Source organism: Prionailurus bengalensis, chromosome A3 (assembly GCF_016509475.1).
Source record: "Prionailurus bengalensis isolate Pbe53 chromosome A3, Fcat_Pben_1.1_paternal_pri, whole genome shotgun sequence".
Taxonomy (NCBI): domain Eukaryota; kingdom Metazoa; phylum Chordata; class Mammalia; order Carnivora; family Felidae; genus Prionailurus; species Prionailurus bengalensis.
This window is the reverse complement of record NC_057354.1, coordinates 21,893,049-21,920,710: the sequence shown is the minus strand read 5'-3', so window position 1 is coordinate 21,920,710 and position 27,662 is coordinate 21,893,049. Positions and strand designations below refer to the sequence as shown.

Genomic DNA, 27,662 nt, shown 5'->3' with positions numbered 1-27,662 from the left:
TGACCTTGTCTCGCCCTGGACTGTTGTGTGTGGTATCTTCTCCTCCAGCCCTGGCTCCCTGCCCAACCCTCACCCTCCAGCTCTCTGCTCATCCTGCTTTCCATTTGCCCATCCCCGCACCCGGCACTCAGTGCTTTAGTGCACTGCACCCTGCACGCGGCTATTAGGTTATTCTTTCAAAATATTATTTGCATATAATTCTAGGTCTGACTTTCTCTTTCCTCTTCCCTCTCTTCTGTCCTCCCCTCCCTTCCCTGATGCTCTTTCTTGTCCTCTTCATGTGCCTTTGTATATTCCAGTCTCTTGGCTTTTACATCTGTGGCTCTGCTTTCTGGCCCCTCTGCCCTCATCGTTTTTAGTTACTGGTTTCTGACCATTCTTCTTCTAGCAGATCATTCCTGATTTCCGAGTTGATGGCCCCCTTTTCAGGACGTCTGTGTTTTATTTGTTACACGTTGGCAATTGCCTGTGGTGTATAATTTTCTAAATGTCTCTGATTATTGAACTTCCTCTTTTTGTAGAGGGGGGAACTGAGGCCAAGAATGAAAAACAGATTTGCCTTTGTCACCATCACAGTGCTTTCTTCACCGCAGAAACATAGGTCATCTGTGTGTATGTGTGAGAGAGTTTCCAGGGTGAGGGAAGGGAAACTTAGTTTATTTAGTTCTGCCTTCCAGTTTCCAAACATAACTCCTTTTTTTCCCTCTTTCATGTTTCTTTCTCTCGTGCATATTTTCCTCCTTGTATTTTCGCCTTCGCTTTGTTTAATTCTCGTCGTTCTTCCTTTTGTGTCCATAGCAGCTCGGTGTTTGAGGGGAGGGAGCCCCACGTGGGGATGTGTAGTGCAGTCCAGCGTAAAGCCTTCCGTCTACATCTTGAAACTGATTTTGCCATGCCCTGCTCTCTGCGGACCTCTCGGTAAACACCAGCCATCTCATCTCAGAAATCATTACCGCCTTCGAAGGTGAACTGTACGGGTAGTTCAGATTATACTGAGTTCCAAGAATGTAAATTCTGTGATAGGGTGAAGGGTGTTGGCCTATTTCTCCCTGGAAAAGCAACCTCCTAAGCAATCTATTTGAAAGTTTGAAATTTGGGAAAACGAACTTCTGGAATACGTGACCAGGAAGGCAGCAGAAGGAAGAAGACTGAGCCGGTTAACAACATTTACTGAACACCCACTGTGAGTAGAACCTTGTTGAAGAGATGTTAATAAAACAACAGTGTATTAAGGGTGAATGGTAATAAAATGATTGACAAGGAAACCGAAGGGAAGCACAGATTTTAATAAAACGTCAGTAGGGTTTCAGTATGTACGTGATTCCCTTAACGCTCTTCACATGTGTCCATAGCTGTGGTTGATTTGCTTCAGGAATTAACAGATATAGACACCCTCCACGAGAGTGAAGAGGGAGCGGAAGTACTCATCGATGCTCTGGTAAGTTGCACATCCGGCTGGGGTTCTGCAGGCGTGTGTAAGGTGTTGGCCGTCATCACCATTGCGTCCGTGGTGGCAGCCAGGTGGGTGGGAGCTCTGTGGGAAGGCTGTACTGCCGGAGGAGAGTCCGACATTGGCAGTGCAGCTTGTGGGGTACTTTGTTCTTTGGAACTGCGTGGAGGGGGTTGCTAGGGGTTGTAGAGGCCTAGCGTTTGTTAAGTATCTGCTGTAGGCAGGCCTTTTCTCATTATTTTCGCTTTACGTGATCCTCACCGTACCCTCTCAGATGGGTATTAACAGCCACTATTCCCGTTTCCAGCTGTGACACCGAGGCTTAGAGAGGCGAAACGACTTGCCCGTGGCCACACAGCTGGGATTGGAACCTGTGTTCTCTTTGACTCCGTGTTTCTGTTCTTCTACCCCTAACTGTGGTGCTACTGACCTTTTCACAAAGAGTTTTCACAGATATTTCTTCTCTCCAAGCGCCAGCGAGGACAGATACCATTATGATTTTACAGACAGGGAACCGGAGAATGTTAAAAGCAAGAACAAACCTTCCAACTCATCCAGCCAGAGTTGGATGCCCGTAGAGGCAGGGCCGGTGGATTTCTGTGCACCTTTTTTGTGACGCCTGGGCAAGGCCTCGGAATCTTCCAGGCAGCAGACAGTCGAAAGGAGTTTATTTGTGAGTTAAACCGATCTGTTCTCAGCACCTCACTTTACACGTGAGGTGACCCAGATGCAGAAGCGCAGCCCTCTCCTGAGTCACTTGGCCAGGCCCTGAACAGCCGAGATGGGAGCCTGCGTGTCCTGTCTCGCCACACCAGCTTCTCCCTCATCAGTGATCACAGAGGCCTCCAAGACTAGGAAGGTGCCACAGCTGGCCAGTCCAGGAGGGAGCTAGTCCAGCCGCTGACCCTGACACCAGCGGGGCTTCGTCCACCCGCCAAGCTCTCTGCTTCCTCAAGGCTCTGTTAGTTTTCCTTCCTCTCTGTTGTCTTCGGTTGTCTTGTTTTTTCTTTCTGCTAAGGATGCTAGTTAAGTACTGGTCTTGATGCAGTTTACAGTTTATCAAAGATCGCTGCTGTCACTTGTGTTAGAAGCACCGGCGTGTTTGTTAAGCGTGTAGTCTGGCCCCATCCAAAACCCACTGAATCAGAATGGCTGGGACTGGGGCCCCAAATGATTCTGAGACCCCGTTGCTGCTCTGCCCACCCTCTCCTCACTTTTTCTCTCTCGGGGTCCTTGACACTAGAAATTTCCCACGTGCCATGCTTGTTGCTGGCATTTGGTGTGAACGAAGAGGTTGTGAACCCACTGGATATGAAGGACTGTCTCTTACAGAGAGTGAGGCTGGAGTCCAGCAGGGCTATTTGTGGCTGAGTATGATGAAAATTTCTAGTGCCATTTTTCTTTCAAGCTCCTTCCTAGAGCGAGCTGCCACTTTTGTACAATTCGGGACCTTTATTTTCCCTTTGAACCACTGTGCAGAAAGAAAAGGATGATGTTGGGTTGTCCTTTTGTTTTGAGGAGCGTCTGAAGGAAGGCTGTGGCACTTGCTCCTGCTCTGTGTCCCCACAGTGTCATTTGTGCGGTCTTACCTTCCAGAGGTTAATTACAGTGGCCCCGACTGAGGCTTCCTGCCTGGTCCCTGGGCTGATTTTAATTACCATCCTTTGCCTGTGTGAATAGGGGAGACGAGAGAGGAGCAGCGAGCCTGGCTGCTGCCTGTAAAACGTACCCAGAAACAGCAATTCACACAAAAGCCCCCTTTGTGTTTTCTGTGTTGCTAAGCCCACCAACAAAAGCTGGATCGTGCAGATTTTATTGTTTGTTTGGAAAGAAACAGTTCATCCTCAGTCTGGGGAGCCGTTAGGTAGCTGCTATAAAGGGTTTTCTGTTTGTTTAGTGTTTTTTTTTTTCTTTTTATTATAATCATTTTAAGATTTTGACTCTTATAGCTTTATACTGGTGGGGCTGGTGTGAACCACAGTTGAACATTCCTAGGCTCTTATATGTTATTTGCTTGTCTGCAGCCAGTCAGGAGCCGTCGGTAAATAACAGAGCCGAACTGGTGGGTGGTCTTTCATTTATTCTTTTTGCCCTCGTGCTGCATCCAGGAAGAAGTTTGATAAGTATTCTCATTTTACAAGGGTTGAGTTGTCTTTGTAGTTTTAATTTGGGGCCAATATCAGAGGCCTGGAATTGCATGAACAGAGGCTAGAGGGCATGTAGCAGAATTTATTGTGGTGTGCAGTTTGCAGTTATTGCCTTGGTCTTTTTCCCAATTGGAAGTCCTAAGCAATAGACAAGCACATTTGTGGGGAGAGAGTGCTGCCTTGGCATTCTTGGGGATCTTTGGGGTTTAACATTTGGTTCACATCCACTGCTATTATTTATGCAAAAGGTGAATATCTGTGCTTCATAATGCATTGATTTGGTAGCCTGGAAGATAGGATCTTTTCCGAGGAGTTCTAAATGTGAGGGTATATTGCTTTGATGGCAATTCTCTGGCATCCCTCTCTGAAGAAGTCTTAGGACTTTGCTCACATGTGCCTTCAGCTTGGCAGGCCTTGCTTCTCCTGGGCTACCTGGAATGCTCCCGGTCATCCTTTAAAGCCGCTTAAAGCTTATCTCTTTTGAAATTTTTCAAGGCTCATCCCCCCAGCAGAATTTGTGTTCTTTTAGCACTTTGTATATCCTAGCATTTGTCACATTGGCTTCCGGACATCTGTCTGTAGGTTGGTCTTTCCTGAGGTGTGATTCCCATCAAGGGAGTGGCCAAAGTGGTAGGTCTGTCATTTACCAACTGTGTGTCCTTGGGGAAGTTGCCTAATCTCTCTGCATTTTGTTTCTTCTTCTGTAAAATGGGGGTAACAGTAGTGCCTGTTGCACCGACTTGAGGAATAAATGCTAGTTAATAACTCTTTGGAACAGTGTCTGACACTGAGTAAACACCCAATAAATGCTGGCCATTCTCTTCATAAAGATATTATGCCTGGTGCATACTAAGTTCCTAGTAAATGTCAAGCTAAAATGATCTGTGTCGTCTGCCATGCAGCGAGATGTTTGTAAGTATTTGTTGAGTTCAACATTTTTTTCCCGTTTTGACAGATGTTCAAAAAACATTTTGAACAAATACTCAAAAAAACTTTTGAAGGGAATGGACCTAAATAAGACATGGAAGGATAGATGTCTAGTTAAAAAAAAAAAAAAAAAAAAAAAAGATGAAATAAATAATGATCACGCAAAGCAAAATATTAACGGTTGTGAGAGGTGTCAGCTACTGTGGAAGTGAGAAGAAGGGAGCAGTCACTTGTGAGGGGGAAGAATCCGGAAGGTCTGCAGAGTTGCAAGGCACTGTCTGTGGCCTCAAAGGGAGGCTTTCACAGGAGGATGTGTGCAGGTGTCCCAACCAGAGGAGGTGGAAATGTGGCTGGGCCATGATATTGGCCGTAATGGCTAGGAGCCACCGTTTGGTAGAAGGAGTTTCACAAAAGTGGCTTTGGCGTGGAGCCAGGAATTGCCTTCCATACCCATTCTTGCACTCAACTAACCCTACTTAAACATTGCACGTTGAAGTTCTCTAGTGGTTTGTCTTGGGCCGGTTGGCAGTGCATTTGTGCTGCTCAGGTGAGGCTGACGTTGGTGGGTTTTCAGTTGCTCTAAAGGCATTTATTATGTAAGTTTCTGGATCCTATCACTTTTATCCCTCCCCATTTCTATTAATGAATGTCTTCACCTGCGTTTGTATTTGTTCCCAAGCAAAATTCATGTGTTCATCTTTTCGCTCAATGTTTATTGAGTGCTTGGTATATTCTGGACTCTGGGAATGGGGTATATAGCAGTGAGCAAGACTGACAGAGTCTGCTTTTGTGGAGCTCAAACCCAGTGTAGGGAGAAGCAGTAAACAAACCGGCAAGCCGGTAGTGATTCTCTGTTACATAAAGAATTAAAATAGAATGATGTGATGTACGATGACTGGGAAGTCACGTTAGGTTAGATAGTCAGGGAAGGCCTCAGTGGGGGATGACAAGAGGAAACCAGCCATTCAGAATGACCAAGGGCAAGGTGGGACAAGTGCAAAGGACCTAAGGCAGGAATGAGCTTGACAGATTCGAGGAGCAGAAAACTGGTCGAGCACAGCTGGGGCGAGAGGAGAGAGCGCAGTTAGGGCCAGATTTCCTCCGGGTTTTGTAGGCCTTGGTAGGAAGTTGGGGTGGAATTGGCAGTGTGAAGGGGAGTGACTGGAGGATCTTAAGCGAGGGAGTAGTAACATAGTCTGACCTAACATTTTAGGAAGACCACTCCTGGGACAGTGAACCTGGAGGGAGCAAGAGCAGAAGCTAAAATATTACTAGATAGGTGGTAACAGGCATCAATTTTGTGTTCTGACCATATTACCATATGCAACCTCCAAACTTACTTCTTGATCAAGATTCAGTGGACGTGGGAGGTTTTTTCTTAGTTTTTTAAATATGACGTTTCCAGAACTCATAGTAGATACAAAATTTTACTCCAAACTCTTAGGAAAGCTTATTGGCAGACTATCCAAGATAGAAAGAGAATCCTTCAGACCTTCTCATCTGCCCTTTATTTTTTTCTTTTGTCCTTTTCTCTTGTATCCATCTTCCCTGGTCAAGAGGAAAAGGATCTGATCATGTCCTTGGACTTTGTCAGAGTAGGACCCGTGGAATATTGTTCAGGAGACCTCCTAACGAGCAGAAGTAACCAGTGACTTCCCAGAAGACGTCAGGCCGAAGACAGTCACGATTTCCAAGGCCAGGGTTGCTCTGGCTGACACTTTCATCCCTGACCAGGATTTGTTTTTCGTTTCAGGGTTTAGTCACAGGTAAAATTGGCGTGATGGTGGTAGACCCAAGGGGCTGGAAGGAGTAAGACGGAATGCTGATTTGTGCTTCTTAAGGTGATATCCAGAGCTATGCATAATATAAATATTTTTCCAAGGGTTTGCTGAGCTAAATGTATTTTGTCTGCTTTGACCCTTCTACAATCAGGTAAAATTGCATTTAACCCAGCTCCACATAAAGTTTCATACTTTGCAAGCTTGAAAAGCCTGCCTGTTAGAAGTTAGATTTCTGTAGCCAAAAAAAAAAAAAAAAAAGACAAAGATTTTCCTCCAGCCAAATACCCACTGTCCAGAACCATTCCGTTCTGGGACTTGAATGCGTTGCTTACTGCCACTGTCCCCCCCCCCCCCCCCCCCCCCCCCATTTTCCAGACAGCAGAGATGGGAAACATGGCGAAGACTCAAGGAAAGGAGGAGAAATAAAGCAGATAAAGCAGCAATAAGCAATTGAAACGGGTGAAGCTGTTTGCAGAACCGACAAGAATGTGATACCCAGTGGATTTGCAGTGTCTGCCGCTTTAGGATTGAGGGAGATTATAAGTCAATCAGGGTGATTTAGGGAAAAACAAACTGTGACATGGTTCATATTTCCCCCCCAGATGGTTTTCTGTTTCCTCTCATATATACTCCAATTGTCCAATTAATTAAGGAAAACCTTGCAGTGGATTTCTTTGGTGAAGCTTTTGCTGGCTGTGAGATTTGAGAGCAAGATTGCATATCTGCTTGGGATAAGAGGGGAAAACGGCTCATTCTGGTATTTACGGGCACCCTCGCTCAATTCTGGCAGCAGTGTCTTCTCAGAACTGCAGCTAGTATCTTTCGTTGTTCTTCACACCATCAAGGGCCGAAAGGGGAGAAACTCTACTTCGTTTGCAATTCAGGTTCACAGATTACTCAATAATTTCAGCTTTCCCCCCCCTTGCCAGATGCTTCCTTTAAGCATCACCGAGAAAGAGTAAAGAGGCCTTATTTCAAGATCTGTCTTGGGGCGCCTGGGTGGCGCAGTCGGTTAAGCCTCCGACTTCAGCCAGGTCATGATCTCGCGGTCCGTGAGTTCGAGCCCCGCGTCAGGCTCTGGGCTGAGGGCTCGGAGCCTGGAGCCTGTTTCCGATTCTGTGTCTCCCTCTCTCTCTGACCCTCCCCCGTTCATGCCCTGTCTCTCTCTGTCCCAAAAATAAATAAACGTTGGAAAAAAAAAAAAAAAAAGATCTGTCCTTCTTGCCATTGTTGCATCCTTGGGTCGCCCTATTCACAAGTGCTCAGGGAAGTGTCAGTCTCTCTCCTTTCTTTTCCCCTCCCCAAAGCGACAGGGTGTAGTGGGGAAAAAAGAGAGGCATAGAGTCAGTCACTTCTGCCACAAGCTTTGTGACTTTGGTTAGGCTGGCTGGTTAACCTCTCTGGACGTTTGTTTGCTCACCTGTGAAAGCTATGAGGATTACCTGAGAGTAAATGGAGCAAGTTATAGAAAAACCTGATTGCAGTACACAGAGGGAGTGTTTTGTCAGTTTATGTGAATTTAGCAAAATGACGGAGCGTCTGCCTATTACAGCATTGCTCTCCACTTGGAAGAGTAGACCGAGATGAGCCAGGGTTGGGTGGCTGCCTTCAAAGAACCGGAGTTTTTCTTGGTTTTTGTCGATATTCATATCGAATAGTGAATGATCAGATATCAGAAGGGGTAAAGAGCTAGATTCAAACTCTCTACTTTAGGGGCGCCTGGGTGGCTCAGTCAGTTAAGCGTCCGACTTCAGCTCAGGTCATGATCTCGAGGTTCGTGAGCTTGAGCCCCCCCCTCCCGTTGGGGTCTGTGCTGACAGCTCAGAGCCTGGAGCCTGCTTCGGATTCTGTGTCTGCCTCTCTCTTTCTGCCCCTCCCCTGCTTGCTCTCTCTCTCTCTCTCTCTCAAAAATAGATAAACGTTAAAAAACAACAATAACAACAACTCTCTACTTAATTTTTGATCCAGACCCAGGGTAAGACATGCCACATAGTTTTATTTAATCTTTATAACTTATTCCCATTTACTAAGTGAGGAAACTGAGGCAGTGAGAGAGAGGATATGCCACGGGTATACAGCAGGTTTTATCTTCCTGTACATGTACAGGCTTACTTACTGACTACTAATTCGAAATTTACTACCGGATGACTTCTCACTTCTTGATTACGAGGAGTTTCCTTAGTTACTTTCCTTGGTGTGCATCAGGGTTGCCCAAGGACCGTCTCCCTAAGAGTCACATTGTGCAGGGAGGAGCATGAAGTAGTGTCAGCATTATTTCACCAAAGAAGGAAGCTTGGTCTTTGCTTTTCTTTTGCCACTGCTCAGTGGCTGTTTGGTCTTGGCTAAGTTGATAATCTCCGAATAGCAGCTCTGTGATGTGGCTACTGAAAGTTTCCTGTAAGGTTGCGTGAAACAAATGAGAAATTTAATTGCTGTCTTATGCCCTAAATGTAATAAAATGTGAGACATTTTATTATGTTAATACTCTTCTCAAGAAGGAATTAGAAATTCATCAGAAGGAATAGTTTCATTAGAGCTCAGCATAGAACATTAGGAATGTTTTGAATTTAACCGGAAATTGAGGTCAGTGTAAATTATGGCAAGTAAACTTCCCAGTTAAACACCCCCTTGGTGCTGTGGTCTAGAAACAGACTTTTGACTTGAACAAACTACGGACCTGACTTAAGAAGGGACTTTTGCCAGGTGTTTGTTTAAATACCACAGAGACGTAGAAAGAGGACCGGACTTGATTTCGGAAGGCCTAGGTTCAGGCGCTGGCGCCGCCACTCACCAACTTTGTAACCTTGAATTCTACTTTGTCTCCTTAAGCTTTGATTTACTCATCCTACGTTCAGGATAATGGTGCCGGCCCTTTCTTTGCCTGGGGGTCATTTCAAGACTCCGAGAGGTAATGGGACAGGAGAGCACACCGTAAACCATAGGTGGCCGATTAGTTCTTTCGTTCATGCGGGTGAGAAGTGAGGATGGGAATGGGAACATTTGGCGGACCGTTTTGTGACATGTATCCCTCTCTCCTCTTGCTTCCTTTTTGCTCAAGGTGGATGGGCAGGTGGTAGCACTGCTTGTGCAGAATCTGGAGCGCCTGGATGAGTCTGTGAAAGAAGAGGCAGACGGTGTCCACAACACTCTAGGTGAGGGGCGGGTGACCGCTGATCCTGAGACGCTGTGTTTGTTTTGGGGTTTGGTGCTCGTTTCCCTTCTTCCTTCATAATCGAGTCAACAGCAGGTGTTTTCTTTCCTTCTGCTCCCAGACTGCCTTTCCAGAAATGAAGACCCTTGTGTAAATTTCATATAACTGCAGCTCTGGTTTGGCTTGCAGGTAATAAAAGCAGAAATCCACTAAGTAGATCACCTTCCTGAACAAAAACTGGCTCCTTTTAGCAGCACTTTGCTTTTTTATTTTTATTTTTTTAGCTTCAGAACGTGTATTTTACCATTTTTAACCCCTGTATGTTGGTTTTTCTTCCTACTTTCCCTCAGTGAGACTAGAAACTTTGGAACTGTCTTTATAAGACAGTTTATTTGAAAAAGAGTTAAGTGTTTGCCTTTTTATGTGTAGTTTACCACGTAAACTGATTGAAAGACTGCTGTTAACTTGCATGCACCTTCATCAGTGTTAGTTTAAGTGGACTCTTCTGCAGTATTTCCCTTCCTCCTCCTCGAATCTCCCAGCTCTTTCTCCCTGTAAAGTTGTTGGACCATTAGCCTATTTAAAATTGTGCTTTTGCAGGATGCCTGGGCAGCTCAGTGGGTTAAGCGTCCAACCTTGGCTCAGGTCATGATTTCACGGCTTGTGAGTTCGAGCCCCGCACCGGGCTCTGTGCTGACAGCTCAGAGCCTGGAGCCTGCTTCAGATTCTGTGTCCCTCTCTCTCTGCCCCTGTCCTGCTGGTTCTTTCTCTCTCTCAAATATACATAAACATTAAAAAAATTTTTTTGATGTTAAAAAAATAAAATTGTGCTTTTGGGTAGTCCTCCTTACCACTAGTCATGTCTTATTAAAAAAAAAAACAACAACGGTGACATATCTTTAAGCAGAGCTTGAGAAATAAATGAGGCCCAGCTGAAGCAGAAATTTTGATGAGATCAGATTTTTCTCTCAGCTCTTTTTGTCTTCCACAGATTTCTCTCGTAGTTTTATATTCTCTTCTGTGACCATTATCATAAAGAAGAGGGGAGGCATAGCACCTAGGGGGTAAGAGAAGAGAGAACACAATAATCTGTAACTTGGGGGTTGGCTTTAGTCTAGAGCTAGAATTTGGCATTGCCATCTGTTAGCCTAGTACTGGATTTTGCTGAGTAGATAGCTTATCAGAAGTTTTAACTGACTGTTAACAAAAAAGGGGCCTGGTATAATGGAAAAAGCACCAGGCTGGCAGTCTGTAGAGATCTGTGTAGTTTCAGCTTCGTCACCCACCAGCAGCCCAGGAGATTTATCCCTCTCTCATTTATTGAGCACCTGCTGTCTGTGAGGCACTGTGCTAGGCACTGGGGTAGATAAAAGACGAATTTGGCATGGTCCTGCTCCTGAAGAAGCAGACTGATGGGAAAGCCTTGAACAGAAAGGAAAGGCAATACAGGGTGAGAAATGGTATTATAGGAGTCAGTGCAGAGCAGTATGGAAGTAGGGGAGGGTTTGCAAAGGTAGCTGATTGGAGCTAAATATGAAGACGGGTGCATTTTGACAGAGAAATGAGAGAAGGGCCTTTGAGTGGGGGAGAGTCACTTGCAAAGCCATGAAAGGGCTTGGGCTTTGGAGAAAGAGTAGAAATGGACTGTGGCAGTAGTGGGAGAGGACACGGAGGCAGGGGTTTGCTCAGATCATGGAAGACCTTGTAAACCAAGGCAAGATGATTGGATTTTACTCTGGTGGGCAGCAGGAAGCCATCTAAAGCGCAAGCAGAGGAATAAGGTAAGGGCATAGAAGATTAATATGATGGAGTTGGCTTTCCTAGGAAGTAACCTAGGGTATTGCGGTGATCCTCGTCTCTCAGGGATCTTGTTGCTACTCTGCTTCCATGACGTTGAATTCCATTCCCTGAGGGGGTGGCCCACTGAGTGTTTAACTGGCCACAGGTGAGGCTGACAGGGGCAGAGGAGTGAGGAAGAATGTAAGAGGCATAGTGATTTCTTCAGCCCTTTCTCCTTCAAAACTCAGACCTGATGTGTTCTGGGCATTGGGTTAGAGAACCTGGAACTAACTCTGTCTCCTTTATAATAGTAACATAACCTGGGTTATGGAGCAGAAGGGGCCCTGAAGGAAGTGAACGCATCGGATGTGTTAGAATGGAACTGTAGGGGATTTTTTTTTTTTAAGTGTCCTTTTCTAGTATCGTAGTCATGTAATAACTTTATTTTCCTTTGGCCTCCTAAGTTTTAATTTTTCTATTAGGCAGCAATTTGGCTGTTGTAAAAGATAGCAGGACCAATTATATTTGCTTCCGCCTACCTGACAGTTAACTCTGCCAGCATGGCCTTTTCCCTCTATGCATATTATTGTGTTCAATTAAGATCATGCTTGCTTCCCTTGTAATGTCCAGAGAAAGAGGACTGAAAATGAATGACTCTGGAAAGGCAGAGATTCTGAATTCACCATCCCTGGATTTTTTTTCTAAGGCTTCTTACCTAGTCCCCTGTCCCTTCAGTTACAGGCCTCTGGGACACCAGCACAGTGAGGACTGAGAAGGCCTTTCTAGGCAGATACACACCTTTCTCTGTGTCCTGCTCTGGTGTTGTTCCCTATTAGCACAGAACATCTATCACTTATTTCTTTCTGTGAATTTCATCATTTTTAGTTACACGTTTTACTTGCAACATAACCTAAAAAAAAAAAAAAGCAAACCCATAGCATCTCCCTGGTTAATCTAGAAGTGACAACACGGCATCTGGCTGGGAGGCATACAGGAAGTGGGAAGAGGAATATGGTGCCTGTCGTGGGAAGGGGCGGCAAGCTTGTTGCAGACGGAAATGTAATTGCCCTCCCTGATGACTGCTGTCTGTCTCCCTGCAGCTATTGTGGAAAACATGGCAGAGTTCCGGCCTGAGATGTGTACGGAGGCCGCCCAGCAGGGTCTTCTGCAGTGGCTATTGAAGAGGCTGAAGGTAAGTTTGGCCTTGTGGGACTGCAGCTCCAACCTGTCTTCGCTCTGGGCGTGGCTCAAGCCAGGTCACTGGCACAGATTTTTATCCCTTTGCTGTGTGATCTCCTTTGGGAATCTTTTGGGATCTCTCGCCCCTTTCTTTGCTTCTCCTCTTTTTGTTTCAAGAGAAAAGCCTTTAAAGTAGCCTTTTAATACCTCTGAGAATATTATAAACATTTTTTTTAATGCTTATTTACTTTTGAGACAGAGAGAGACAGAGTATGAACGGGGGAGGGGCAGAGAGAGAGGGAGACACAGAATCCGAAGCAGGCTCCAGGCTCCGAGCTGGCAGCACAGAGCCCGATGCGGGGCTTGAACTCACGAACCGTGAGATCGTGACCCGAGCCGAAGTCAGACACTCAACCGACTGAGCCACCCAGGTGCCCCAATAAACATTTTATAAGTACAAATAAATTCACTGGTACAGAAGGCATAAAACTGGAGGTAAAATCTCCCTTCAGCAGATTCCTTCTAGTTCCACTTCCCAGAGGCAGCCAGTGTTAACAATATTCTCTCTCTCCTTTCCTGTACACACATTTTGTGTGTATAGGAGTGTGTGGGTGTGTTTCACAAACAGAATTTTACAATATTTTATTTTGCAGGTTGTTTTTTTTTCACTGAACTAATAGCTGCCTAGTATTCTGTTTTATGCATATACCAAAATTAGTTTAACCATTCCCCTTTTTATGACAGTTTTTCACTGTTGTATAGCAATTTTTCACTGTCACAAGCAGTGCTGCAGTGAATATTCTCATATACACATGCACATTTTTTTCTTGCACACTTATGTTAGTTTATCTGTAGGATAAATTCCTAGAAGCTGAATTGATAGATCGAAGGATATGTTCATTAACACATCTGGTGGGCAATGCAAAGTTGTCCTGCATAAAGGCTGCCTCACTGACTTGAGAGTGTCTGTTTCCCCTAGCAACATTGGGTACTATCAAACTTAAAATGTTACTAATCTGCTACATGAAAACTGGTATTTTATTTTATTTTGGAGTTTTAAAATCACGGCAAGAATATTGGCTTCCACTTGTTTATTAGCCATTTGTATTCATTTCTGTCAGCTTACTATTTAAAAATTTTTTTTTTTAACGTTTTATTTAGTTTTGAGAGAGAGAGAGAGAGAGAGAGAGAGAGAGGCAGAGCGCAAGCTGGGGAGGGGCACAGAGAGGGAGATACAGAATCCGAAGCAGGCTCCAGGCTCTGAGCTGGCCACACAGAGCCCGACTCGGGGCTCGAACTCACGAACTGTGAGATCATGACCCGAACCGAAGTCAGACGCTCAACTGACTGAGTCACCCAGGGGCCCCATCTTTCAGCTTACTATTTATATCCTTTGTTCGTGTTTATATTTCTGTTGAATTTCTTACTCTTTCCTTATGAGCATAATCCTTTTGACTATCTTTTTAACAATTAGTGGTGTCCCATGGAGTAAATGAGCAACAAGAGGGGCAAGGGCTTCTCTGAAAAGAGTAGTTTTAACCAAAGGTGTGATGAGAGGCAGTTTGGGACTGCTTATGTGGTCCTCGGGCAGGCAAGGATTCCCAGTTTCTCTGAGAAGGAGGCAGTCGTTCATAGATAGAATGATTCTCTAATATTCAGAGTGTGCTTTGCTGTGCTTTAGAGTGTCACAGAGATCCAGAAAGTCTGAGGTACATCAGGTCAGATTTACTCCCCGCTGTCTTGGCGGGGCTCGGGAAGAATGTTCCGCTTACGATAGCTTATGCCCCATGATTACCCCTCTTTCTGACCATCTAAGTCTTCCCCAGTCCTACTTACTTAACCATCTGCTCCCATGGAAATCTATAACATGGACTTCTGTAACATGACCTGAGGGTATTCAGCTAGCCCAGATCCTACCGTCAGTGGGTCTGGGCACGTTTGCCTGGCAGAGTATAAACTCAGTATGCGGTTCAGTAGATTGCAACTCCCTCCACACACACGCATGCACGTGTACACGCACCCTTGCACACCTACACACCCTTACCTTCCTTTCAGGAAAAAAAAAATCAGGTCTGGTTAATTCATGCATTGTCATCTTTTAACCTCCTTTTGACCTTTTCTCATGAGCCTGAATGCCTTCCGAGTTTGGGACTAGACTTATTTCCCCATCTTTCCTCAACATTCAACACATTTTTATTCTCCAAAACCTTAATACATCTTGGGAGTGAGGAGTGGAGGGGAGGAGCAGAGTCGAGGAGATGGGGTAGATGGCAAGGACTGGAGTTGTTGGTAGGGTGGCCGTAGGTGAGAGCTCCAAACTTTTGGATTACAGAATAATCCAATAGCTTTTGTCTCCGAGGTCAAGACTAGTTTTTTTTCAGTTCCTTGAGACTTGGTACTGCTTCAGGGATCCTTCCTTAAACCAGAATGTCAGGCCTCCTCTGCCCTTCGAAAAGCATTGAAACTTGCCAGTCTTTTTTTGAATTGGTAACAGGAAGGAGAATTGAGACCTTTGGGGGTTTGGCTTGGATTCCATTTTCCTTATGAGAGTAATAGAGAGTCCCATTTGATAGTCTAGTAAGCTATTGACTGTTAACTTTTAGGCATAGTGTTTTTGTAGTCCTCGGGGCATAAATAGCCAAGTTGCTGTCTCTAAAACAGTTTTTCAAGGTTTCAGGGTATCTAAACATTAAAATGCTATTTGGTTATTTTATTAGTAAGCAAGTGCCCTTAGAAAAATTCTGTGTTTCCCAGAACATTAATAAGAGAGAATCTTCCTTAAGGGTGAGGCCAGCAAGAAGGCATATTTTTATAAAAACAATGCCTTGCTCTTTTTCCTCATAATCTGGGAGAGTGCTCGTTAAAATTTTCACCATCGTAAACATATTGAATCTGAATGCCGGACCTAGAGCCTGATTTTCACCAGTGGAACTCTAAAAAATTAGACATTTCTAGACTCATTGTCTCAGTCTCTGTCTTCTCTGTCTCTGAGGGAAGTTCCACCTGTGATTCTAATGGACAACCCTCACTAATACCCTCTGCTCTCTGGAGATGTGAACATTTTCATTGCCTGTTTTTATTCTGCACTACTCCTGGACTGATTTAAAACTCCATTTTCAGTGTGCTATTCCCTATCAAGAATCTCCCTCTACACAGTCCTGATGCCCTTTACATCAGATCGCACCTTCTCTACCTACTTACAAAGGCCCCTTACGGCCCCTGGTTGGCTCAGTCTGTTAAGCGTCCAACTTTTGATTTCAGCTCAGGTCATGATCTCGCAGTTCGTGAGTTTGAGCCCTGCATCAGGCTCTCCACTGTCAGTGCTTGGGATTCTCTGTCTCCCTCTCTCTCTGCCCCTCCCCTGCTCACTCTCTTGCTCTCTCTCAAAAATAAATAAACATTAAAAAAAATTAAAAGAAAAGAAAATGCCCCTTATGCCTGGCCTAGTCTGACTTTTTCATTTCTCAGTTTTTTTTTTTAAATTTTTTTTTTTAACGTTTATTTATTTTTGAGACAGAGAGAGACAGAGCATGAACAGGGGAGGGGCAGAGAGAGAGGGAGACAGAGAATCTGAAACGGGCGCCAGGCTCTGAGCTGTCAGAACAGAGCCCGACGCGGGGCTTGAACTCACGGACCATGAGATCATGACCTGAGCCGAAGTCGGACACTTAACCGACTGAGCCACCCCGGCGCCCCTCATTTCTCAGTTTTTAAATTGTTGGCCTTATTACCTTTCAGACAGACATCTTTTTTACCGTGCCCCTGCTCTGCAAAGGTCAGAATTATTTTGACCTCTGTATCTGTCTTTGATCATGCTCCTCCCTCCACCAGGAATGACTTCTGTCTTCCCTTATATACTTCTCAGTTATACACAGCCTTCATTAACCACTTTAAATCCCTATTCTTCCATGTAGCTGCCATCATTTTTAGGACTGAAAGGAAATTTATAACCTATTGCAGATTAAAAAAAAAAAAAAAGTCGAGACTTATATAGAGATTAAGTGCCTTGCCCAACTTCATACAGCTAGTTAGAGAGAGAGCTGGAATTAAACCCGTGAGTCCTGACTTTCTCCACGCACCCTTTACCTGGCACTACTTTGCCCCCAGCCCATCCCATGCTCTTTCTTTTCTGACTATCAACCGTTTTACTTTTTCTATGCTGGTTCTCTTACGAGAGTTAGCAGATCTGTGTTCTAACATGTGCCTATAACTATGACATTTCTCCTCATGAAGCATCTTTTTTTCAGCACCTGGCAGACTTTCATATTGTATGTGCTCACTGTCTGTCTTCAAATAGCCTTCAACTCTAAAAGCAAGGACTGTGTTGTGTCTCCATCATATTTGCGACTCCACCCAGTTGTTCTCAAGGTGTGGTTCGCAGCCAGGACCAGGAATGTCAGAATCACCTGGCAACTTGTTAGAAATGCAGATTCTTGAACCTACCCCTTGACTCCCTGAATCCGCCCATCTTGGGGTGGACTGACCATCTGTTTTAACAAGCCCTCCAGGTGATCTGAATGCATGCCAACATCTGAGAACCACCCTCCTGGAATACTTATATTTACACTGCTTGTTAAACCCTGCTGTTTAACTGATCATCCCATGTTGATTCAGTAGTCTTTGAGTAATTCTTCAGTGAGTGGCACCTTGGTGAGTCTGCTTTTTGTACTGGTAGCCTAGCAGTATATAGAGATACTCATAGATTTCTTCTCTGAATGAAATGTCACTAATTTGTGCTAATGAGGATGAAACCCATTGCAGATGATTGCATTAAATGGTTTAGCAGGTGAGCAGATAACAGGAGTGAGAGAGATTGCCTTACAGTTCATTTTTGTGGGGAATACAGATTCATTAGGATGTTGTGTACTCTTGAAAATAACACCAAAACCCAAAGTTTTATTTTTTTTCTTTTCTAAAGAAGCAAAATTAAGATTCTCTTTGGTTTCCCGGTTAAATCAGTGTTTCAGAAATAGTTGCAACATTCAGTGTATGAGCTAATGAATTGAGAATCGGCTGCATTATACTACATGCACAACTGGTTGATGGGAAGTTCTTAGCCTCCTGTGACCAGGAGTTGGGATTTTACAGGGCACAGTCTGCTTCAACAGTTGCACGGGGCTGTAGATGTGTCTGAACCTGCCCCGTGTACCAGGTACCAGGTACCAGAGGTGAGCCGTGGAAGTAACCTGCAACTTCTGGCTGCGGGTGGTAGCATAATTGTTTTGTACTTTCCAGAAAAGCAGCAGCTCGCAAAAAGGTGAAGTTTAATTTTATTCAAAGCTAGTACATGCTGAATCCAAACCTGTGCTTGACTCTGTAATTACTCTGACAGCTAAAAGATTTAGGATCACCAGCCTCCTGGATAGCAGAGTCCAGAAGCTTCAAGTCCCTTTGGCTAACTTTGCAAACTCCAAAAGACTATACCCACTAAATGAACCTCTCCTTTCTCCTGATTTTGACTGAATGTCCTTGTAATTTGGCAGTTTGATATTTTGTAAACTTGGAGGCCATCATCTCTGGCTGAGATTTAAATAGAAATAAAACTTCCTTGGTGATTTTTGACTTTGGCCAGACATGGAAGATGAGTTAAATTCCCTCCTTCCCACCTGGCCCACGGTTTCCCACGCTTTCCTTTATTTCTTTTCCACAAGATTAAAATACTTGGTTGTCATCCTCATCACCATGAAGTTTTCCCAATGGGAATGCCGTTTGTGGGCTGTTCACTCGGTGGAAAGCATTGTTCTAGATGCTTCACATACATATTTTATTTTATTTTATTTTATTTTATTTTATTTTATTTAAAAAAAATTTTTAATGTTTGTTCATTTTTGAGAGAGACAGAACACAAGCGGGGGAGGGGCAGAGAGAGAGGGAGACGCAGAACCCGAAGCAGGCTCCAGGCTCCGAGCTGTCAGCACAGAGCCTGATGTGGGGCTCGAACTCATGAACCGTGATCATGACCTGAGCCAAAGTTGAAGGCTTAACCGACTGAGCCACCCAGGCGCCCCTCATAGATGTCATTTCTCATCCTCACAAACAGCCTTCCAACGGGTGCTGCTGTCCCCAGTTACAGATGCAAAAGGCATTGCACAGAGGGGAGGTGATTGCCCAGACACCATGGGAAGTACGTGGCAGAACCTGTGATATTGGGCCTGGATATCTCCAAAGCCTCCCCCTCTTGCCAAGTTACTTCCCAGCTGGTACCCCTTTCAGACTCTGAAGCATTTTAGGGCTCAGTGTTGGGGAGTCATGGGACCTGATCATTTTGACTTTCTGATTAGATTCTTTCTTCATGCCAGTTTTTGAAAGGACCTATATTTTAACAGAAAAAAGTGATGAAATTATGATTTTGATTTTTAAAACTGTACTTTGGGCAAATTGGAAACTCCTTGAAGTGTCACAGCAAAAGCTAGAGATTTCCTGAGGGGGATTAGGAATTCTCAATAGAGGGGAACACAGCTGTTTGGTGCCTGTGATGTATATACTGGTTAATATAATCCAACCACCCCATGAGGAGATTACTACTTATTTTCACTTAACTTAAGAGAAATCAGGTAAGAAAGGCAGAGTAATTTGGCCAAGATCCCATAGCTGGTAACCATTAGAGCTGAGATTCTAACCTGGATATTTCTGATTCCAGTCAAAGAAAAGCTTCTAGTACCTACTGTATGTTAGGTACTTCCATATTACCCCATTTAATTCTCATAGTAATTCTCCTGAGAGGATGTTACCTTATTTATTATTTATTTTTTACAGGTAAGGAAACCTGAGACCGAGAGATTTTTCTTGGATCATAGGTGCCCCTCTCAGCTCATGATGCCCTTAATGTCTAGGAATTTCGTTTTTACAGTGCCCCTATGCCAAAAAGGACCTAACAATCCTGTTGATTAAGTAGTTAGGTCCAAATATGTATTTATGTCATAACAAATTAGTAGCCATACACAGGAATTAAAAGAAAAAATATTTTGGGGCGCCTGGGCGGCTCAGTCGGTTAAGTGTCTGACTGTTGGCTTTGGCTAAGGTCCTGATCTCATAGTTCGTGGGTTCGAGTCCCCTGTCGGTCTCTGCACTGGCAGCGTGGAGGCTGCTTGGCCTTCCCTCTCTCTCTTTCTCCCCACCCCTCCCCTGCTTGACACTCTAGCGGGTGTTTTGTTTCTTACTGTCTCTAAATAAATAAATAAATAAACACTTAAAAAAAAGAAAAATATTTTTATTTTAGACTTAAATGCCACACTTACTAGTAAGCGTGTGTACCTTCTGAGTAACTGCACAACTTCTAAAACCTTGGCATTCAGTTGAACACCACCACCCTCATTCCTGTTGCACATTGATTTTCACACAGTTCTTTTATTACAGCAACCACCAAAACCCAGCTTCACAAAGATAGGAGGTCATCAAAAGAGTGTACCTGGAGCTAGTAGTTAATTCAGTGTTCAACAGATGTCACCTGTCACCGTGCTTTCTTTGGAAATTTTAAAGAATCTTGCGGTGCCCCTCTGAATTCAGTTTGACACCCCAGGTACCTCGGCACACAGTTTGGGAACTGCAGACTTTGTCGCATAGGTAGTACGTGCTCATGACTCAAACTGAGGTGCATCGATCCTAGATTCGTGCTCTTCTTCTTTTTTTTTTTTTTAACGTGACTGTATTACTTAATAAAATTAATTTTAATTCAGTGTAATATCTTTAAATGCCATAACAGTGGACAAGGTTCACATCTAATTCACCTGTGTGCTTTCATGTTCAGTTCTTTGTCTTGTGTATAGCAGATGCCCAATAAATATTCATTGAAAAAAAAAAGAGAAAACCTCCCCCTTATCTTGGAGACAGGATTTATAAAATCACATAAAGGACAAGAGGCCTTGAAACCGCAGAAAGGCTAAGTATGATTCTAGTGGCCTCGTGTCTTTTGGCTTCTTTTAGTTAAGTGTGTCTAGTTTCAAACAAGAACGCTGGCCCTTGAAAAGCTGCATATAACAAAGTTAGTGTGGCTTTAAATCATTTAAAATACCAATACTTGTAATTTAAATAATTCGAGTAAGTAATTTGATTAGCAAGTCCTTGATTCTGATAGAGATGCTCACCCTCGGCCTTTCACTTTTGTGTTTTGGTCTTTATAAAACTGCTTTCCTTAAAGTGAAACACACCTCAGATTGCATTTAAACTCTGGTTGTTATACTGAATTTCTTGAAAGAAGGCCTCAAGCTTGCCCAGGGAGCATACCTTGCAGTCAGTACACGTAAGACTTTGCATTTACAGATCTTTTAACCTAGGATGGTCAGCTTCCTGAAACCCTGTGGGGTGCACTAAGGCCTGACAAGGAAGACGTGCATAGAAAACTGAAAAGTTGCTGGGTGTTGCTTCATTAGGGGCCACTCTTCCTTCCTAAGTACAAAATCAATGTCCAAACAGCACTGCGAATAGCACTAAGGTGATGGAAGTGTTAGCTCCAAGACGAACACTTCCCTGTCCTTTCCAGGTACAGAAATTATTTGTCATTTCAAAAACCTGGATAGGTAGCAAGGCTGCTGCTGATTAACAATTGTTGTCTGCGTGCCTGCATTTTAAGGATCAAGGGTACGGTAAATAAAAACACATCGATGAGGTTTGCTCTTCTCTGTGCACCTTTATGCAACGGTGCCTTGTTAATGGTGAGATATTTGAGTCTCGCTACCGAAGCAACGCGGTGGACAGCTGTAAAAGATAGTAGATATGTCCCCTCTGAAACACCAAGTACCAGACCGTGCAGCGGGGAAGGAATTGTGGGTAGTAATTTGGGTGTTAAAATATTAACACATTTCTGCATTTTTAATGTGGTTTCCTTTTTAAATAGTAGGCAGATTATGGCACAGAAGCAGATAGGTTTATGATTTCAAATTAAATTTTAAGCATTAAAAAAAATCCAAAAGGAACTACTTTGTTATAAATGCATTCAACTAATCTAAACAAGAACTTGCTTTCTTTTCACCTTCTCTGATCATCCGTCGGCTAATTGATAGCCTGATTTTATGATTGTAATATGTGAACGAAGCTTCATAATGGATTTTAGTCTTGATTACAAACTCTCAATCATTCGTCTAGTTCACAGTTGAGTATATACTATGTGCTGGACAGTCATCTCTGGACTCACAGTGGGGAATCTGGGAAGGCTTCACTGAGGAGGTGACTTTCATACCTGGGCATTAGCAGTGAGAGAGCCATTGTGTACATCTGCCATTTATGGTTGTACTATGTAGTATTTGAGTCTGATCCCTTGAGAACAGAGGCAGACTTTTCTTTCTTTTTTTTTTTTTTTTCTTTTAACCTTTAACCTGCCTTTTGGCTTTCTAAGTTCTACTTCTCCTGAACTTAGATCCTAGTTCTTGTGAACTAGGGGAGGGGAGCAAGGCCCCTTAACGTTTTTTTCTCATTTCTCCTATGTCCCCACAGGCAAAGATGCCTTTCGATGCCAACAAACTGTACTGTAGTGAAGTACTGGCCATACTGCTCCAGGACAATGACGGTGAGGCTCCCTCTCGGTATTGATATTCTGTTAGGATAGGAGCCAGGCTTGTTTCAGATCATGACAGCAAGCTCTCTTGCCTTTGGCATCCCCTTGCTCTCCCTCTCGCACTCTGTGCAGCTTTTGTACTCTGTCAAGCTGTATTGATTTTGTTTGCTGATGTATCAGTGTTAGACGGCTGTAAAATCTGACAGTTAGCTTCATTTTTTTTCTCCTTCTATTTTTTTCCCCCTTTTAGAAAACAGGGAATTGCTTGGGGAGCTGGATGGAATCGATGTGCTTCTTCAGCAGTTATCCGTGAGTAATTCTTATGCCTCCTGTCTGCCATGAAGATACATGGCCTGCTTTAAATGGGAGGTGGAGTTGGAAATTGTGGGAAGAAAGAAGCCATGTGATGCAAGCCATATGGAGTATGTTGGCGGGTTTGAGGTTACATCGGAGCTACGTGGTCTGCCTCCTTTTCTTAGTCATTTGCTCTTTATGACCAGATATCGCTGTGTATCTGCTCTGGATTTCCCCCGTCTTCTGGTATTTGTCAATCCAAAAGAAGTGTGCTTCCTGCTTAAGTGTGTGTTCTTGGGCCAAGAATACCGAATTATTTTGAGTTGACCCACGCCCAAGATTATTTACTTCCTTTCCTTTCCATCTGCCAGTAAAATGCATTCTATCCATTTAGAATCCAGATAAGCTCAAGGAGTACAAGTTCCAGTGCAGTGGGACAGAGGTCACAGAGGAGGACAGGGAGGGACGTGGTACCAGAAGCTGGAATAAGACATTAGAAAATGCCATTTTCTCCTTGTAAGAAATGTGAATCTGGTTGAAATGTTGTTGTTCTGCCGGCATTCTGGAAATACTGTGAAGATGTCTTCTAACAAATCTCATCCGTGCTATTCCAAAACCAGGACTGAAAATAGATCATTTGGATAAAATCTTGAGTGTTGGGAGTGTCTGAGCTGTCAGTTTGCATACAGCTGCCGTCGTGGTGCCAGCAGCCGGAGTGGCTTGGCCTCCGCCCCAAAAAAGTAGAGCTTTGAAATGCGAATCTGTTTCAGTTTTCTGGGAAGGTGCTTCGTCCTGTTCCTGCAAGATTGTTGTTCATTTTGTAGTAGGCTCTATGGGTATGCATATACTGTTAAAAAGGCTTTCCTCCTAACATGCCATATATCTCTGGCAGAGACAGGACTTCTGCTTTAAGCTGTTCCCATGACTTAGAGCCACAACTGCTGTGTGAAGGTAGTTCAATAGCCCCGATGGTGAGGAAACTCTTCCTAAGGCTGTGGTCATTCTGGATTGTAGTTTCTTTTAGGTGTGCAGTGGGCTGTGGGTGGGTTGTGGGAGGGCTTTGGAGGTAGCTGGCAAAGTGGTTTCTTGACCTGGATGGTGGTTTCAGCTATACGTGTCTTTTATGGAATTTTTTTACACCTGTGTTCTATTTCACAGTAAAAGGGTTTTGTTGTTGTGTTGTGTTTTGTGTGTGTGTGTGTGTGTGTGTGTGTGTGTGTGTGTGTGTGTGTTTAAGCTGGCTCCTTGGAACTGTCAATCACTCATGGACCCAGTGGTCAGTTGAGTGTTTTGTTTTTTTGTGTGAACTGGTAGCTATTTAATACCTGTGAATCAGAAAGTTCAGTTTCTCTAAAATGGAAACTGATGCGAATTTTGTATGGCGAGCTTGTGTTTCCTCAGTTGTTGGGGTTATCGTGACAGGCAGGCTTTGGAAGTTGTCAAGCGCTGGCTGATGAAAGGACATTCTCTTATGGCTCTGTGCTTTCTGATGTCTTTGCTTGACAGGTGTTTAAAAGGCACAATCCTAGCACAGCCGAGGAGCAGGAGATGATGGAGAATCTGTTTGATTCACTCTGTTCCTGCCTAATGCTCAGTTCCAATCGTGAGCGCTTCCTGAAGGGCGAGGGTCTTCAGCTGATGAATCTCATGCTCAGGTACGTTTCTTATCTCCTAGCACTCTGTCTTTTTTGTCCAGCTCCTCACTGTTGTCTGAATTCCGGATCCCGCACCTATGGTCTTTTAGTCCATTGAGTTTCCTAGATAATGTAAAACAGTAAGGCCTTCGGCGGCGGGGGGGGGGGGGTGGGTGGGTGGGTGTGTGTGTGTGTGTGTGTGTGTGCGTGTGTGTGTGTGCGCGCGCGCACGCGTGCGCCTGCATGCATGTGTGTGGTCTTCTCTCAAGTTAGAGTGGGTAGAAAATAGAAAGTACGTTTTGTTCTGTTTGTGCCCATTGTTATGTCAGTTGGTAATATGACCACTCCATTGAAAGGAAGTAACTTTTGGTTCCTTCTCTTACTGTGTTGGTTTTGGGAAGCCTAGTTATGACCTTCTAAACATACCCTATGTTAATTTCTAAACTTAGCCTAGTTTTCTTTATATCCCACATAGACCTGTCTATGCTGTATGTTTGTATTGTTGTGGTTGACAGAAGAATATCAGATTTTTTATTTATACAAAGTTTTCATTAATATCATTTTCTGTGAGGTGCACATGTGCTATGTGGCTAGCATGGGAGATGAAAACGTGCAGGACAGTTCTAGAACTTTACAGTACTTTCCTTATATATCTTCTTATTATTTATGTTCTAATTCCTTAAAATATTTAAAGTGAATATCATGTCTAGTATATTTCACAGAATCCTAATGTTGGAAGTAAATGGAAGGTAGCTTGTATCAATAACTTTTGAGAAATCTGGCTAGGAAAAGGGAGTAGAGAAATAGGAGTAGGGGGTAACCAGAAATGGGAGTTGTGTGTGGCCAAGGGACTGTTTTTCAAACTGAGAGCCACTGGAGCATGTTTGTGTGGCCAGAAGACTCTAATCATTATGACTGTATGAAATTGACCTAGAGCCTGCGGTCTTTACATTTCTATTCCTGTAAATTGAAAACTCTGTTAAACTATTTCTTTAAAAAGTTTTTTTAAATAAATTTGATATACGTATCTATTAAATACAATTTAGAATATAGACCTGCAGAACCGCTGTTAAAAAACACTGATAAGGTACCGTGTTAAGTGCTGCACTTAGAAATGAATAAGACAGGATTCCTGCCTCCAAGAAGCTAAAACAGCTCTGTCACCCAAACACAACCCAACTTTGGATGTTTCATCTTCTTCCACTCTTTTTTTCACTTTGTAATTATTTTCTTGTTTTTACCAGCTTTTTAGTCCTGTCACATGTGTAATTTTCTGTACTAAGTTTCTTTTTAAACTTAACATGTCATTTCCCGTGCTGTGACATAATGTGAGAATTTGCAACAACTGCATCACGGACTCTAAGGAGATAGAGCTTTCTTAGTATTCTTTTGGTGATATTGAGACTATTTCTATTGTTTTGATATTGTAACACATTCTACAATGACCATCTTTTGCTTAAAACTATTTTTGTATTTAAGATTATCAAGGGATATGTTTCTAAAATACCTTCTCTTTAAAGGCCCGTGTAGGGCTGGGTGGGGGCACAGTAGACCTTTTCGTTTGTCCAGTGCATACCAGACCTTGGATTGATTGGAAATCTTCCTTTGTGGAATTGCTTTAAAAAATCTATTTTAAAGTGCAGAGAGGGCCATTGGAATTGTTCAGAGGCCTTCAGCGTTCAGCTGATTTTTGCTAGCTTTACTCTCTTGAGTCTTTTGTTTGTTTATCTCCTTTACCCTTCTAATTGCCTGTCCTTTTGTTGAAATGACCCACCTTCTCTCGAGTAAATAGCATATAAAGAAGATGCATTTGGCTTCCTGGGCCTTCTAACCTTAAAACTGTACTCTACAGGGACTTTTCCCTAAGCTTCTTAAAGGCCTGAACTGCCAGTGTCTTTGGATGGTCGAGTGCAAATATGAAGTGATGTATTCCTGTAGCATATGGCTTGGTAATGTGCAGCAGTGGGGAGCTGAATAAATAACCAGAAATATGGATTATTCAAACCGGAATGCTGAGATTCTGGGAGCCTAATTAGGAAGGTGCTCCCAAAGCCTTAGAAACTGCACCTCTGTAGGATCTTCTAACTTTTCATTTTTGAATGCTGAAGTTACTGTTAGATTAATTCTTTTGCCTTAACTAGCTTTTTTTAGCAGATTCAGCATTCCCCTTTTTTCTCTTTCCCATGCTCTTTGTTCTGTGTTATTTTTCTTCTTCAGACTCCCAAATGGAAAGTTTAATTGGGAGGGAATTTTTTTTTCCCTACTAGATTCATCCTGATCTTCTAGCAGGAGCTGCCAAGGTGCTCTGTGTCTAGAGAGAGAAGCCCATTCAAACTTGGAGGTTGTAACACTAGAAGTTCAGGAAAATTTCTGTGGTTCCGTTGCCCCTGAGTACTGCTCTTCACTGTGATTCAGGCATTCGGCAGTCATGAAATGTCCACCTGGAAAGGTGGGAGTGTGGGACAGCATGGGAGAGTGGGCTTTGGAGTTGAGGTACATGTGGGTTTGGAACATCGCTCTTTCACTTACTAGTTTTGGTTATTCGGTGAGTTTTTCTAACCTTTCTGACCGCTGACCCTCAGTTTTTCATCTGAAAAATGGGAGTAACAATGCCAAATTTGCAGGGATTTTTTGGAAATTATATGTAAAGTGTCTGGGACAATTCTGCAGCTGTTAAAACACTGGCGAAGTACTGTGTTCACTTACTACGTTAAGTGCTAGGCTTACACAGAGAGGAACAAGACAGGATTCTTGCCTTCAAGAAACTCCACCGCTAGTAAGGGAGGCTGACATTAAATAACTATAGTATCATTGAATGCGTTAAATTAACCGTTCCTCTTAATAGTTTGCATGTCTATGGATTTTTTTCTTTACGTTTCTGATTATTGATAAGGAAAGGTCATCGGCAAGATAGTCATTTATGCACACACACATATTACACACACATGCAAAGGTATATACTACCCAACTTAATATCTATTAACTTTATTGAAGCATAATTGACTTATAATAAAACACTCCCATTTTAAGTGTACAGTTTTAGTTTTGACAGCTGAATGCATCTTTGTTTTCAACACAATGAAGATACACAATGGCCCTGTCCAACAGAAATGGAATGTAAGCAAGATATATAAGCTTCTGTTTTGTAGTAGCATGGTAAAAAGGTTGAAAGAAAGAAAATTAATTTTAATAACATTTTATTTAACCCAATATATTAAAAATCATTTCGACAGGTAATCGATAAAAAAACATTATTGAACCATTCTACTTTTTTTCATCCTAGGTCTTTGCAGCCTAGTGCATATTTACATCTCAGTTCAGTGTTAAATTTTCATAAAGTACGTGCTGTGTGTTTAGGTTTCGTACAATTTAGAGTTGAAAAAGTAGATTCCCATACCTGAGTTTCTCCAAACAGACTTAAATGCTTCCTAATGACTGAATCAAGTATCAGTTTTTAAATTTGAATTTATTTAGTATGTGTTTTGTTTCGTCTATGTCACTCAACAGATTGTTTTTGAGATTCGTTCATTTTGCATCTGCCAGTAGTTTGGTTCTTGTTCGTGTTCGTAATATTCCATTATACTTCTGCATTCCAGTGTGTCCGTTGTTTTTGTTATTCACCTGTTGGTGAACATTTGGGTTGTTGCCAGTGTCTTGCTCTTGTTAATAAAGCTGCTTAAAAGTCTTTAGAGAAATACATATTTTCATTTCTCTGGGGTAAATACCTAAGGAGTGGAATGACTAGGTCATATTGGAAATGTAAGTTCAATATTAGAAACTCCCAAGCTGTTTTCCAAAGTGATTGTATCATGTTATATCCCCTCCTCAGC

The 27,662-nt window shown here is 43.1% G+C and overlaps 1 protein-coding gene across 1 annotated transcript in view; it reads left to right on the top strand.

Annotated features, from left to right (window-relative positions):
• CTNNBL1 (catenin beta like 1) overlaps positions 1–27,662 on the top strand; it is a 162,817-nt gene that overhangs the window by 54,179 nt on the left and 80,976 nt on the right. Inside the window, exons 5-10 of the mRNA XM_043602403.1 lie at positions 1,341–1,438; positions 9,364–9,457; positions 12,336–12,427; positions 21,844–21,916; positions 22,155–22,213; positions 23,705–23,853. Of these exons, the coding sequence (XP_043458338.1) occupies positions 1,341–1,438; positions 9,364–9,457; positions 12,336–12,427; positions 21,844–21,916; positions 22,155–22,213; positions 23,705–23,853 (565 nt within the window). The remainder of the gene's footprint in view (positions 1–1,340; positions 1,439–9,363; positions 9,458–12,335; positions 12,428–21,843; positions 21,917–22,154; positions 22,214–23,704; positions 23,854–27,662) is intronic.